We start from the raw sequence: 13988 nt of genomic DNA, 5'->3' as shown, positions 1-13988 counted from the left end.
ATTTTGGCAAAAAGCACAAGAATCACTGAGCCACAATGAAACCTACTGATAAATTTCCAGTAAACTCTTCAACCACCTCAGACACGCTTAAAATGCCTGCCTGGAATAAAAAATAATGATAATTAAAAAAAAGAAAGACGTGATCGATAAGAGCATCAAACTTCTTACAGGAAGACCTGAGAGTTCACAAGCTTTTTATCGACCTCAAACTTCATTCCACCTCTGCAGCCATCACTTCTGACCAGGCACAGCTGCTGCAACAGGAGGGAACTGCTCAGAGACCACAAAGCCGCAGCCACCGTGGAGCTGCCCCACGGCTGTGTGCTGCATTGCCCCCTCAGGGCAGTGTACATGGGAGCATTTTGCACTGTCTGCTTCAGGAGGATGAGAGAAAGACACTGTCAGTACAATGCAGTTCCTTGAACAATCCCAAGTGCTGCTGAAAGAAAACACCAAGAGGCTGTATTTATCACACTCTTCACCTAAGCAGCTAACAATGTGCCTTTCATTTTTGTTTGTTTTTTCTTACCACAATGACTCATTGTGAAAGTCCATGTACACCGACCAGTACTACTGCAGTTCTGCTGTCTGTGGTTCTAGCGCTGGGGCACTTAGCATTTGTAATACGGAACAGCACTGGGGATCTCAGCAATAACTGGATCTCACTATTGCAGATGGCTCTCATAGAACAACTGAGGTTGGAAATGATCTCTAAGATCAAGCCGATCTCGAAGATCAAGCTGATCCCTCGAGCCACCCCCACCTTGCCCACTAAACTACAATCCTCAATGCCACATCTCCACGTTTCCTGAACACCTCCAGGAACAGCGACTCCACCACCTCCCTGGGCTGCCTGTGCCAACGCGTTACCGCTCTCTCGGAGAAGAAATATCCCCTAATACTCAACTTGGATCTCCCCTGGCACAACTCGAGGCCGTTTCCTCCTGTCCTAAGAGGCTCTCAGACCTTAGGCTCGCTGCACGCCCCCCGACTGCCCGCAGCCCCCGCCGCCCCGTCCGCCCGCAGCGCCGCGCTCGGTTTCCCGCAGCCGTCCCCCGGCGCCCTCCCTCGCGCCGCCGGGGCCGCCAGAGGGGCGGGGAAGGAGCGGGGCCGCCCTGAGCCCCGCCGCGTCGGCACCCCCGCGGCCGGGCCGGGCCCTCCCAGATGCGCGGCCCCGCGCCCCGGCGGCGGGCAGGGCCGGGCAGGGGGAGCGGCGGCGGCCGGCCCTCGGGGGGAGGAGGTCGGCCGCCTCCGCCCGCCCCCCGCCCGCGGCCGCCGGCCCCGGCCCCGCGCGCAGGAGGAGGCGGCGGCTGCGCCCGCCCCGCCGCCCGCCCGCCGCCGGGGAGCCGCGGCCGAGGCGCATGGAGACAGCGACCGCCGCCGCGGGCTGGGGTAAGGCGGGGGGCGACGGGGCCGTGCCGGGAGTCTCCCCGCGGCGGGGGGCGGCGGGGCCCGGGGCGGGGACGGCCGCGGGAACTTGGAGCTGAGGGAAGCCCCGAAACAAGCGCCCGCAGAGGGGCTCCGGAGGGAGATACGCTGCGGGCTGCGGGCGGGGGCCGGGAGGTGCTGCTGCCCGCGGGCCCCTCCGGGTAACGGCGGGGGCGGAGCGGCTGTGATTTAGGGCACGTCTTACCCGCGTGCATTTTGTTGAGCCCGAGTGTAAATCTTTGAAGCGCGAGTTATAAATATTAACGCTTAAATGCATAGGGGCAGAGCGTGTATTAGATTTTACAATAAATTCATTCCGAGCCGTCTGCCACGTGCACGTGCCGGGTGCATTCAAGGTGCGCTCAAACAAAGCGGGAAGCGGTGGCTCTGTCTGACAGCGGCACTGCCCGTCTCCGTGGCTGGGAATGACTTACAACAACAATTACCATATTTACATAACCCAGTGCCGTTTATACACCGCTCTGAACCTAAGAGGCATGAATGCCCTACCTCGCACCGTATCCCGAACCGGGGGGATTCCTTGAAGTAGGAAGCAACGCTTTGTTTATTTCTTCTGCCCCCATTCAAGCGCGATCTGAGCGCACATCCACATCTGAGATGTGTAATGCTGCCCTGCAGAGCGGTGCCCACAGACACACCATGTCTCCTCCAACAGCTGCTTCCAAAGCAAACCCCAGCGGCCAGTAAGGACTTTTTCTTTCTCTCCACAGTTCTTTTCTTCCATCTCCCTCTCATCTCTGCGAGCTCCATCCGCATTGGGATAGGCAGCAACTCCAGCCTCTGTAAGTAGTTTCTCCTTACGTTTTAACTGCACTAACGCATGCCTTCCACCTGTGTACAGCCGTAGGAATAGTGTAGCTGAAGTCCTTTGGCAGATAAACATCAATCTGTGCACAAGCAAATCTCTTCCTGACCAAGGAAACAACGGAGTTAACAGAAACTGGGATCTTCACACAGACAAAACACAGATGGGTGAAAGAACTGCCTGAAACAGAGCCACACAACGTGGCCTCAGGCACAGCTACTTCAATAATTATTCTTTAATGCTCAGCATTTTCTCCCACAACAAATTAACACAGAGAGGCTGCAACTGATCTACAAATAGAGCACATCAGTCAAAACTGGTATCATTTTGGCACTCGCTAATGTAACGTGGCTAAAAAATCACTTCCAATCACTGAAATAAAACAGATATTTGCCTTCCTTCCACTCTTCTTTTTATGACAGACTCTGGTCATATTCCATATTATTCCATATTACGTGGAAGTTTTCTGAAATAGAATATAGTAAGAGTATAGTATATATACTCTGCCTGTGACACTGCCCGTCCTTCAGGAGAAAGCCACGTGTGTGAAAGGAACCACACGAGCATGTCCAAGCCCTTTGATAAAAGAATGAAAAAATACTGATGGTTGTAAGTATTAATCGTTATTAACCAGCAGTCAGAACTGCAGCTACCGTTTGCAGTCCGTCAGTGAAGGGCCCCGTGCTGCAGGGTGCAGACAGCAGGGCAGCAATGAGCTGGGCTCCTCCTCCTCCTCCCCAGGAGGTCCCGGAGTTTCTTACAGGGGAAAGAAACATACTTTAAGGGCAGCTAAAAGATCTTCAGCGATTCAATACATACATATCAGGTATGTTCCCACGTTCAAACCTGTGCTCCTCCTGAGCAGCATTATCTCACCAAACCAAGAAGGAACAAACGGGCTCATGCTGTGGCTTTCTGTACACAAGCGCCCACAGCCAGGCTCAGGGATGTGCTCTAAGAATGCAGCTTTGTGGTGAGCCATGGTCCCAGAGAGGCAGTGCATTCCACTGCATGATGCCCTGAGAATGTTGGGGATGAAAGCACCAACCTCTGCCCTCCCTCCCAGCCTGTCTGTTCTCCGGCAGCACTGCCAGGAGCCTGTGATGCAGGCTAACACACACTCCAGCTGCCCCTCTTCCCCAAACACCCAATGAAGTTTAATGCCTACAATGATCTACTCTTAATTTCCTTTCAGTGATTTTTCCTCAAAGTACAGATGTCTTCTGAAGGCAGCACAGAGGTCCCCTTATCCCCTCACTCAAACGTGCAGCCCATATCTCCTCACAGTTTTCCACTTCAGGCTTTAATGACTTCAAATGCGGAGAAGTAAAAGGCGTTCTATTGCCTCCAAAACTACACCTTGGAATTCTTCATTCTTCTCCCCTAATAAGTCAAATCCTGCTCAGTATCTTTCTTTCATCAATTTATTTTGTGATGGCTTGGTATCATCTCAATTACTCACATCAAGAATGGTTTTAATTTATTAGACCAGATTCCACACTAGGAAGGTATCTGTTTCTCACCAAGCCTCACAGTTCCCCAGCTGTGTTTATGAGGATGTAGGCTGACAACACCAAATCATTCATTCCCCTGTAGCTGCTGACCAAATACCTTGGTTTCAGCAGCTTCTTCCCATCCTACCTCCCACGCCTGATTTAATTATTTTGTGAAGAGAACAACAGACTAGAATTCATTCCTGTGCAACTACTGTGCAGAAGTACACAGATGAGAGTCCAACCTTGATCCCTATTGAATAAATGGTAATAATGCTTTAGTATTTGAAAGAGATTCAATCAAATCACTAGGACTAGGAAGCATCTCAGACAAGAGCAGGGGGAGATGTTCTGGAGGTGCTGAGCACTATTAGCTCAGGCAGTCCATCATTCTGTTACTGTGTAACGACCATACCTGAGCTAGGTGCTCAATGCAGTAGATGCCCAGACACCTCTTGTACGACACTGAGAGGCTGACAGATTATGAGTTCTTGCAGTCTTCTTAGAAGTAGCTGTCTTCAGATGCTTTAGAACTTCGGCTTCGAACTGAGAGCTGGCAGAAGCAAACAATTCCATGCTATTTAGGATTGACTGACTTTTAAGTATAATTTGAAATGTATGTTGAACTACACCGATAATCAAGCTCCTCATAATAAATAAACTTGTAAAGTCAGACTTTTTTTTAGAAAGAATACAGGTCATTCAAAAGCAGATTGACAAAACAATTACTATCTATTCATAACCACTGTGTGCTGGGGTACATGCTGTACAGTACTGCACCTCAGCCCCAATCGGAAACCATCTCAACATACAGGGAGAGCACAAAACAGACACATCGAGAACAAAAATTGGGTTTTTTTCCATACTGCACTGCCCCTTACGGTACATGTGATGACTTCTGATTCTTTTTTTTCAGTTTTGCCAGACAGTTTGAAGGAAAATACACAATCAAAAAGTGCACGCAAGGACAATCTCTAAAAGGATTGCACCTTAACCTAAATTTGATGCGATCATTTTCACGTTCTTAAATTACAAATGTTAACTTCATAAATTCATTCAAATGTGCACTGAGTTGGAACACAGCCCCTGGAAACTGCCATCACGCCAGGGCTTGGCACGCCTGGGTTGGAACAGGTCGGCTTAGAACTGGGAAGCGTTTCTCTGGAGGAGACTTTGTGTGCTCCCTGTCATCCGTACAAAAAACTGTTTTCAAATCTATTTTGTCTCGAGGCAAAATGTGCTTTAAAGACAAAATACCGTGTCCTAGCTTCTACCAGCACAGTTTCATTTGTGAGGAAAGGCATTACTTTCCAAGATGATGTTTGTATCTGTACTCTGCAAAAGAAACATGATTACCTAGAATTTAAACATTACTACTTGTTCAGTCAGTGCTAAGGCTGAATTTTTGCCTCCCTCTGTCCACGACTGCTCCACGAGGAGCAGTCTGCCATTTATTCCTAACAAAAAGCATTTGCATATTTTTTGTCCACAAGTTTGGGTGGGCATTTTGCAGCTTCCCTTGAGAATAGTTGGAATGTTTGCATCGTCTGGGTTCACAAAAGGCATAATTGACTCACGCTATACCTAGGACATGTAGCTTTTGGGAACAGGCTTGCACACACACACTCTTCTACTGTTATTGTCCTCGACTGCTTTTTAGCTCAAAGAACTGCATCTGCCATAAAGTTTCTTATAGTTTACAATGTTGGTAGTGCTCCCTGAAGATAATAAAATGTTGCGGTGGTTTTCTTGCATTTTCATGAGGCGTGCACCCCAAAGTGGCCTACAAAATTCAAGAACTGCTTTCTGGATGAGACCAGAGAAGTGTTTGTTTGTAAGTCACTTTAAAGTACCAGTAAAGTGGTTAAAAGTGAAACAGGCATTTGATGCTACACGAACTGAACTGCAGAAAAAATTCTTACATCAAGAAGGGATGAAATTGTAGGCACTGGTGTAGGAGAATGTTGTCCAACTAACACAGAGAGAACAAGATACAAAAGAGTATAAATTGGAGCAAGTTCTAAGAGGATTACAACAATCAGGGCAACTTCAAACTAGCTGATGAACCAAGTGGGCTTTATGGAAAATATGACTGTGTTCGTGAGATGCACACTGGGACCAATTGCTTTAATGAACTTGTTAATATTTTTTTCATTGGTATCATTTTCTTGCAGATGTATGCCTTCTTAATATTTGCAGTGACAACATAAACAGTCTAAAGTTAACAAAGTTGTTTCATTTCTACAATGTTTGGTACCACAAAATAATGATTGCATAGCTGCTGCTTCTATACTGTTTCAACTCTTCGAGAAACACAGACAGGAATCTCCACAGCCTTCACTGCTGGGAACTGTATTCTATGTCACCCAAAGATTGCTTGAGCTGGCCACCCTGAGTACAGCAGCTGTTTGGGAAACGTACCGCAAGGTTTTCCAAAAGCACAGAACACTACGATCTGATTGCTGGCCTCTAGATTGCAGAGCTGCCAGGTACAAGCATACAATCAAAGATTTACTGTAACAGTATGTTATCAGTGCTGGCAATACTTATAAATGCATTTGGGGAACTGACATTTTCCGCTGGAGCAGCTGCGTGGAGAATTGGAAATCGTGACCAATTACTCCTAGCTGCAGGATTTTGCAGCTATGAAGGCTAACAAAAAAAGCTCTGAATTAAAAACACCAGAGAGCTAACAAAAGCCTGATTTAGAGGAATTGATGGTGTTCCATTGGGTACCAATCTTCAGTACTGGCCCTCTGCATGTTTGCTCTCAGGAGCTGGTGGTGTTCAGGTTGGGTTTGAACATTTACTTGCGTGTATTTAGAATGTTTTAGATTGCTCATTCAAAGGAACCTGAATAAAGCTGTAGTACTTAAGGAGATTTAAAGGTGATTTCTGAGGAGTTTTTCTGCCCAGAGGTCTTCCTTGTCAAACTTCCATTACTTTTATTCTGTCATTAATGAAGTTTTCTTTCTGTTCTACTTCTGTTCTTCATTATTTGAAGGCCCAACAAAACTGTACAGTGAAACATCAGCACTTTCACTTACACACGCAGATGCACTTGTCAGAAAAGCTGCCTTTTATCTACCATTAAAACAATCCAGGTTCAATCACACCACTAGCAAAAAGTCCAAAAAAAAAAAAAAACCCCACAAAAAAAACAACAAACATGAATACCTTCTGTGAAAAATATACTTTCTTTCCTCTCTTTTCCTGGACAACTGTCAAACTGGTAGGGCGTTGTGAAAAAGTTATATCTACAGCTAAGAAGCCATAATTCAGACGTATGCAAGATAGAAATCTTTTTCTTTTTTTTCCCCCTATCTGTGTGTATTAAGCTGTGGCAAAGATGGACTGTTTTGTTTTTGACGTTAGGGCACAACAGTAATGCAGGAGGCTCTGGAACGCCTCATTATTTCTTTCTTGTATTTCACCCAGAGCTCAGCCGTCTCCAGCACTATTTAAATGATCTGCAACAACAACGTAGGAGGTATTTGGTTGGGTCTCAGACCCTTCTCACATCTGACATTGAAGAATGCATTTCCATCCCCCCACGGAACTTTAAAAAACAGGTGCACTGACTTTCAGTAGCCACAAAGCTGTGTTACTCAGGAAGGAGCTGTTACACAAAGTCACCACTCGTTTCTCCCCCTTGCAGATGAGCAAAGCATTCTGCCATGTAAGAAGGAAGAACTGCAGTGTGGCACCGGGCTCTGCCTCTCCAACTGGCTGCGCTGCCGCTACAGGAAGGACTGCGGCCGGGACTACATGTCCATCCAGCTGACGTGCTCCAGTGAGTCACCCTGCCCTCCAAAGCAGGGCACGCTCCTGCGAATGTGAATCCATTTTTTCACTGAATCTGTTTGTAGCAGTACACTGTTGTACATGGGAGATTTGGTTTAGTTTTGCTGTTCCAAGGATATGGATATTTATAGGTTTATTTACTTACGTCTAAATCATTTATGCTACATGCTGATTGCAAGTAGAATGGTAAGCAAATATCAGCAGTAGTGAGAATTGAATGTTTGGTCCAGATCAAAATGCATTAAGCTAATGTATTGTGAAGGATGCTGCTCTGAAATGCCAGTTGGGAAAATAAAATTAAAAAGCCTAAAAAAGGGCAGGCGTCATTGCCAGAACCAATTAGGCACTGGCAGCTCTGCAGAGCAGGGTTGGATGGGCACCCTGCACTCCAAAATGGCGGTGTGAATAAATCCACCGCAGCTGATCAGAGCAACACCTGAGGAGTGGAGGAGAGGGAAGCAGTACGTCAGGTCAGCAATACCCAGGGCAGTTAGCCACTTGTAGGGTGGCTGCTGCAAGTGCTGCAGAGAGGTTCAGCCAGTTGTTCTGGAGCGCAGATGTGTCACAAAAGTTGAAAGATGACTGGGAGGATTTCTGATGAACAGACGTGTGTTGTAATCCCAGCAGCAGCCATTTACAAGCAAACTTCTAAGCCTTTTGTGTTCCTACTTTTTCTTGTTATGTTCAATTGGTAATTTCAAGCTACAACTTTAACTGATATATTCTTTTTAACATATCCATTTTGTATCTAGCAACATGTAGGAGCACAAATACTTTTAGATCTCTATTTCACATGTTACAAGTGGGACTGTCACATACTGCTGCCACTAATTACTTGCCAGAAATATGTGCTGAATTTGGTTTTTGAGTTAACACTGTACACAGAAGAACACAGCCACAACTCTGCAGAAATACCAGAAGTTAAAACAGAGAAAGCACACAGACAGCTCTGGGCACAAGAAAGTGAACAGAAACCAATTAGGCACTGGGGTGAGCCTGACACATGGCATCCTCCAGTAGTATTCAGAGCGGGGGCCCACGACAGAGCTGAAATGAAGGCAAAGTGCAGGCAGAAGGTCCTCAGCTCCGACTGCTCATCCTGTGCATCCATGCTCGCCACACAAGCTGGCTTTGCAGCAGAGATCAAACATTAATACAAAACAGGCACGCTGTAGAATTGATCACAGTCATTACACAGAGCAGGCTCCAGGTCCATGGAGCATGGAGAGATTATGAGCTTATAACTGAGCATACAGAAGGACTACAGTTAGCATGCAGAGGAAGATACAAGACCTGAATGTAGGCAAGACCTCAGCTTCTCATGCTGTAGTTGTTAACACTAACAGCAGAGATTAGAGCTGGTCATGGGATTTTCTGCAGCAGTGCGTTGGGGAGTAGTGGTGGAAGATCTGTGGGAACACAACAGTTCTGATGGTCTTGTATCTTGCCTGGATCATGTGAAAACCTTTCAGCAACTTCTATCTGACAGAAGTATGCATTATTTTCTGTCCCTCCATAGAATTGTGCATGGAGTAAGAAATAAGTGGCAACCGGCACTTTCTAATACATATAAAAACATATTTTTCTAAATGCAAAGCTATCAATTCAGCACTAATAAGCTATTACAGTGAGAGCTGGCAAAACAGGCAAACAGTCACAGGTTTGCTCTGAACACAGTACAGATTTAAGAGCTCAAAACCACAAAACCAACAGATGATTTGCAATGGTTACAGAAGAGCTCACAAATCACAAACTGCCTAGAGGAGAAATTCATTATTTTCCAATGGAAAGGCTGATTTTCAGTTCACAGCTGAACTTCAGAGCAGTGTCATCCAGCAAGGCACTAACATCTGTCACTTCATCTGTACCTTACAGACAAAGGAATGTTTCAGACAAGGCAGGTGCCAAAGCACCTATGTTGTGTGCTGACCCTGCTGAATGACAGCAGGGCCTGTTAGAAGATCAGCACCGACAGGAAACTTGTATGGAAAGATACACGGTTAGATCTGGTGCCGTTGCTTCAGCCCCCTGCTGCCCAACAGAGCACTGCTGCCTGGTACTGAAGGGCAGGGCAGTGAGAGCAGGGTGAGAAGAGGGTTAATGGATTGCCCCACACTGTGAGCACTGGCAAGTGGAATGCACATTTACCCCAGGAGATTTGGGGTTTGTGAGAATCTAAAGAGAGTGTGAGATCTGTTTTTTAAACATTGGCAGCGCATCAATCACAGATGCAAATTAATGACAGAGGAAAAGGAAATGATTCCTGTTCACCGTGCCATTAACACCTAACTTAATATCCTGAATTCACTTAAATAGGCATTCAGTTGGAATAAAATAGCATTTATAAAATCAGATACAGCAGTGCCTGTGACGGGGACTTCCTGTGTCAGTGACATCACCACACAAATAAGAGAAAAGCTATGCAGGTAAACAGAACCTCAGAAATGGGAGCTCTGGTGGTTTTTCCCACATTAAGGTATATTTCTACCCTCCATGGTTCCTCACCTCACAGAGAGGAAGTAGTTCTTTTCATAGCATAGTCTGGGAGCTTAATTTTAGTATTTAGGAGTCAAAACACTAACACAGAAGTATTTTATTCAATGTGCAGTTACTATGAATTCAGCCTAATGGGAAAGAGCATGAACTATTTCAAGTGCATCTGAAGTACGAATATATTTGACTATTCTTCCTGTATCAGCGAGCCAGAATCAACTGGATTCCTGAATCTTTATTCTCTTTCTCCCTCTTTCTCATGCTCCCTTCTCTGAAACTGACTGACAGTGATTTTTTGCCATTAAATCCCCTTGAATCAGAGGTAGAACCACAGCTGTCATAATAAAAGCATTGTACTGCAGGAACTAAAGCGAAGCTGCCCTGAGAAGCAATGCATAGATTTGTTCCAGTTGAGAAAACAAGCTAATATTTCTCTTGCCATAAGAGGAAATCAAATGTATAATCTTTGCTCAAAGGCTAACCACATATTTCTTCAGAAAATACACTCAGCAAAATAGTGCTGACCTGTGGCACTTAAGATGTACTTGCCTCACCTACTCTTCCGCTCCAGTCCTTCAGCCAGCTACTCAGAATAGAAGCTCACACGCATACCAAGTTTTTAGCTGTCTTTTTGTGTCTCATATTACCTATATGTATTTTTTAAGGCTGAATTATCCACATAGAGGCTTTTGTGAACTCATGAGAAAGCAGTATTAAAGGCTAAAATTCTGCTTCAGATTTAAACATACATTTTCATTGGAACCAAGGGATCTGCCACTGAAGCTAAAGACAGTCGTAACCTGTGCAGTCACTGCTCCCACTTCCATGGGTTACATAGCTGGAGCCTTTGGCACCAAAGAAATTGTTTCATGTAGTAGATACTTCTTTATTATTTCGCAAAACTTATGACAACTTTCCCCCATGAGGGCTTTACTTAAGGCTAATATTAACAGGAGCCAGACCTAAGTCTGTTTTAAAAGCTTCATCTACCCAGATAGTTCCACAGATTGTCTTTCCATTAAGCAACACAATTAATCTAAATTGCTTTAATTGATGGTTTATATAATGTTACATAGGTAATTCTGCCTATAGAAAACCCTGCTTGGAGTGGGCTAAGGCAGTTAACAATTTACTCCTGAGATTACTGGAGAAAGTATGTTTTAATACTAGCCAGTCTTTGAGTTTAGACAGCTCATATTGAAAAAGCAGATTTCAGGAGAGGCATGGTACTCTTTAAACAACTCTTACATGAACACAACAGCTCTTGAAATAGCAGAGACAACAGTCACTGAAAATACTAAATTTTAACCTAATGAAAATATCCTTTTGTTTTTATTCATTCCAATTCCATTAGACGTCCTTGTAAACTCTCCATCTGAAGACAAGTGTTGTTTCGCTATCTCCTAGCAAATCTGTATCCAGATAGAGATAACAACACTGAATTATTTGATAGGATATAAAGACTTGCTAGTTCAGTTTCACAGTGAAAAATTATCTGTAATATTGTTATATTTTGAAATATATTGAAATATTTTCCTGGTGCCATTATTACTGGAAGAGAAGCTGAGGTTTAACAAGACAGTTTCTGTCAAGGTCATGAGCCAAAGGCTGCTCTGTGAACCTGCAAACAGGCAAGGAACTGATCTACTTACAGAGGTGTCTCAGTGCGCCTTTTCCTTTGAAAAGACAATGTGAATTTCAAAATAGACTGCTTTAAAAACTGTAGGTAAATTCTATTATAATTCTTCCATAATACAAGCTTTCAAAAAGACAAGACAAGAAAAAGAGCCCATCAGCTAGATAAATAGCGTTCCCATAGCACAAATGCATAAATCAGTGACAGTTTTTGAACACACATTTCAGCAGTCTCTGAATTGGAGAGTTTAGTGTGAACAAAATCAAGGGGGTATTTAAAGGGCATGAACTATGCACACAAACACTTTCCTGAATGGAGACCCAACTCCTTTGTCCACAACCTCTTTCTCAGGAAATAGTAGGACACAGCTTTTTGGCACAGCAGCTTTACAAAACGTTAGTTAAGTGTGAAACACTATATGCAATGGAAGTGAAAATAAGATGAAGAAGAGAGAGCAAGTAGAAGAAGTCTTGCAGGGCCAGGGGACATAAAGCGTCCTAAAAATCTTCAACCCAGATATGCCTTAAGTCATGACACGTAATTTGGTTGGTTTCATATGAGTGCCTAACAGAGGTGGTTTGTTCAGATCATTACGTTGCAATGTTTTTTATAGCTGCCAGGCTTTCTTTCAGAGAGCACAGTGGCAAATACATGCATATCGCATACAAATACATAAGCAGGGCAGAAATAAAAATACGGAGTGGTAAACAAGATATTCTTTTTGTCTGTCTTACTCAGCACTGTTATACTCTCTTAAACAACAGTAATTCCCAGCACTGGTAAATGCTGTTTATAAAGGAACTAAATGCTGCTGACATCCTTTCTGCAAGGAGAGAAGCAGAAGTTGTGCTGTGATTTGCTGCTGGGAGGGCCAAAGAAATGTATGTGCTTATGGTGTGAGAAAGGAAGACTGAGGAGTTCAGGTTCTAACTTAGGTCATGTTCTGTGTTAAGGTGCTAGGAAGTTCTTCACCAGCTTTGTAACACTGCACCTGTCATGAAAGTTATGTGGGCTTTGCTGGGTTCTTTGCTGGGAGCTCAGCATGCTTTTATAACAAACCTCAGGGCAACTGCAGGGATTACTTTTGTTTTCTGTGGATCCAGTTGTCTGCCCCTAGGACTGCTGGATTAATTTGAACTAGAATTTGTAAAAGTATATGAATTTATGTATATAAAAAGCAGTGGTGGAAACTCACAGAATGTGCTGTGCCAGGTGAGGACAGCAGCAGGTTGGGCTGGCGCAGTGGCCACGTGCCTCTGCTCTAAGAGAACAGCCGTGCTGGGGATTCTCCCAGGAGAGAAACATGTCAGAACTGACACAATGTTTGCAGCAATAAGCTGTGTTGGCAAAATTCTTGTAGATGTCACCAAAATGTAAATGAACTCCACTGACTCAGGGAAGCAGTCTCCAGAAGACAGAGACACAGAACTTATCTGCATTTAGCAGGGGATTACGAATATCATTGTTCTCTCAGACTGAGGCTCTTGGCTCAGTGTCAGCAGTGCAGAGATGTGCTTCTTTTCCTTGAAGCTTTAAAATCAAAAGAATAAAATGCGTATCCCTGTGCTTGTCAGCTAGCTGCTTTTCACACGTTGCTTCAGGAATCCCAATTCTGAAGACTGGGAATATGGGGGAGTGCAGGCACAGTCTGGATATGCTGACACTGTGCAGTTTCAGTTTATTGTTTGGTGCTTGAAAAATTGCCTTCTTTGTCTCATGAGAGATACTGGCATCCTCATGCCTTGCAGGTTGGCAGTATTGAACCTCTTGACAGTAATACTATGCTCTCCCTTCAAAAAGGGAACAAGCATTTAGATTTGGAGGCCAAGCTGTGTTTCCCTATGAGCCTTGCTACACAGGGAAACACAGTGCCCAACCACACCTCACTTACAGCAGCAGCGCACCTGCAGCATCAGTGATACTGGGATCATTCTGCAGGGAATCCGCTCCCTTTGGTGGTTATTTCACCCAAGCCAGAAGGGAAGGGATCAGATAGGAAGCCTCCCTCTGTCTTCTCCACCGTTACGAAGGACAGGTGAAGTAGCATTCACCAAGGGGAACTAAAGCATGGCTATAAGTCAGCATCTCTCCTACCACACTACAGACACATGAAAACCTTGTTTCAGTCTGCTAAACTGCAGTGAATAAAGCCTAATTTTATCAGTAGGATTGTCAGCAAGACTGAGAAGAGCTCCTTATTAAAGGATGATAAGTGAAAGTTAAGATTAAGGCTGACATTAGGCTAACCAATTTCATGTTAATCTTGATTTGGCATCACAACACAGTGACTATTTGTGAAAATACATGC

General features: G+C 44.7%; 1 protein-coding gene across 2 annotated transcripts in view; it reads left to right on the top strand.

The window, feature by feature from the left end:
* The first annotated feature begins 1334 nt into the window (after positions 1 to 1334).
* Positions 1335 to 13988, top strand: part of BEAN1 (brain expressed associated with NEDD4 1) — a 40070-nt gene continuing 27416 nt past the window's right edge. Inside the window, exons 1-3 of one of the 2 annotated variants that reach the window (XM_046899476.1) lie at positions 1335 to 1392; positions 2160 to 2231; positions 7406 to 7540. In XM_046899476.1, coding sequence (XP_046755432.1) covers positions 1362 to 1392; positions 2160 to 2231; positions 7406 to 7540 — 238 coding nt within the window. In that variant the 5' untranslated portion in view covers positions 1335 to 1361. Of the gene's footprint in view, positions 1393 to 2159; positions 2232 to 7405; positions 7541 to 13988 lie in introns of those variants that run through there. The other variant, NM_001141926.2, reaches the window with a different exon arrangement.

This window comes from Gallus gallus, chromosome 11, assembly GCF_016699485.2.
Source record: "Gallus gallus isolate bGalGal1 chromosome 11, bGalGal1.mat.broiler.GRCg7b, whole genome shotgun sequence".
Taxonomy (NCBI): domain Eukaryota; kingdom Metazoa; phylum Chordata; class Aves; order Galliformes; family Phasianidae; genus Gallus; species Gallus gallus.
The sequence above is the reverse complement of the archived record's forward strand: the minus strand, read 5'-3'. Positions and strand labels throughout refer to the sequence as shown.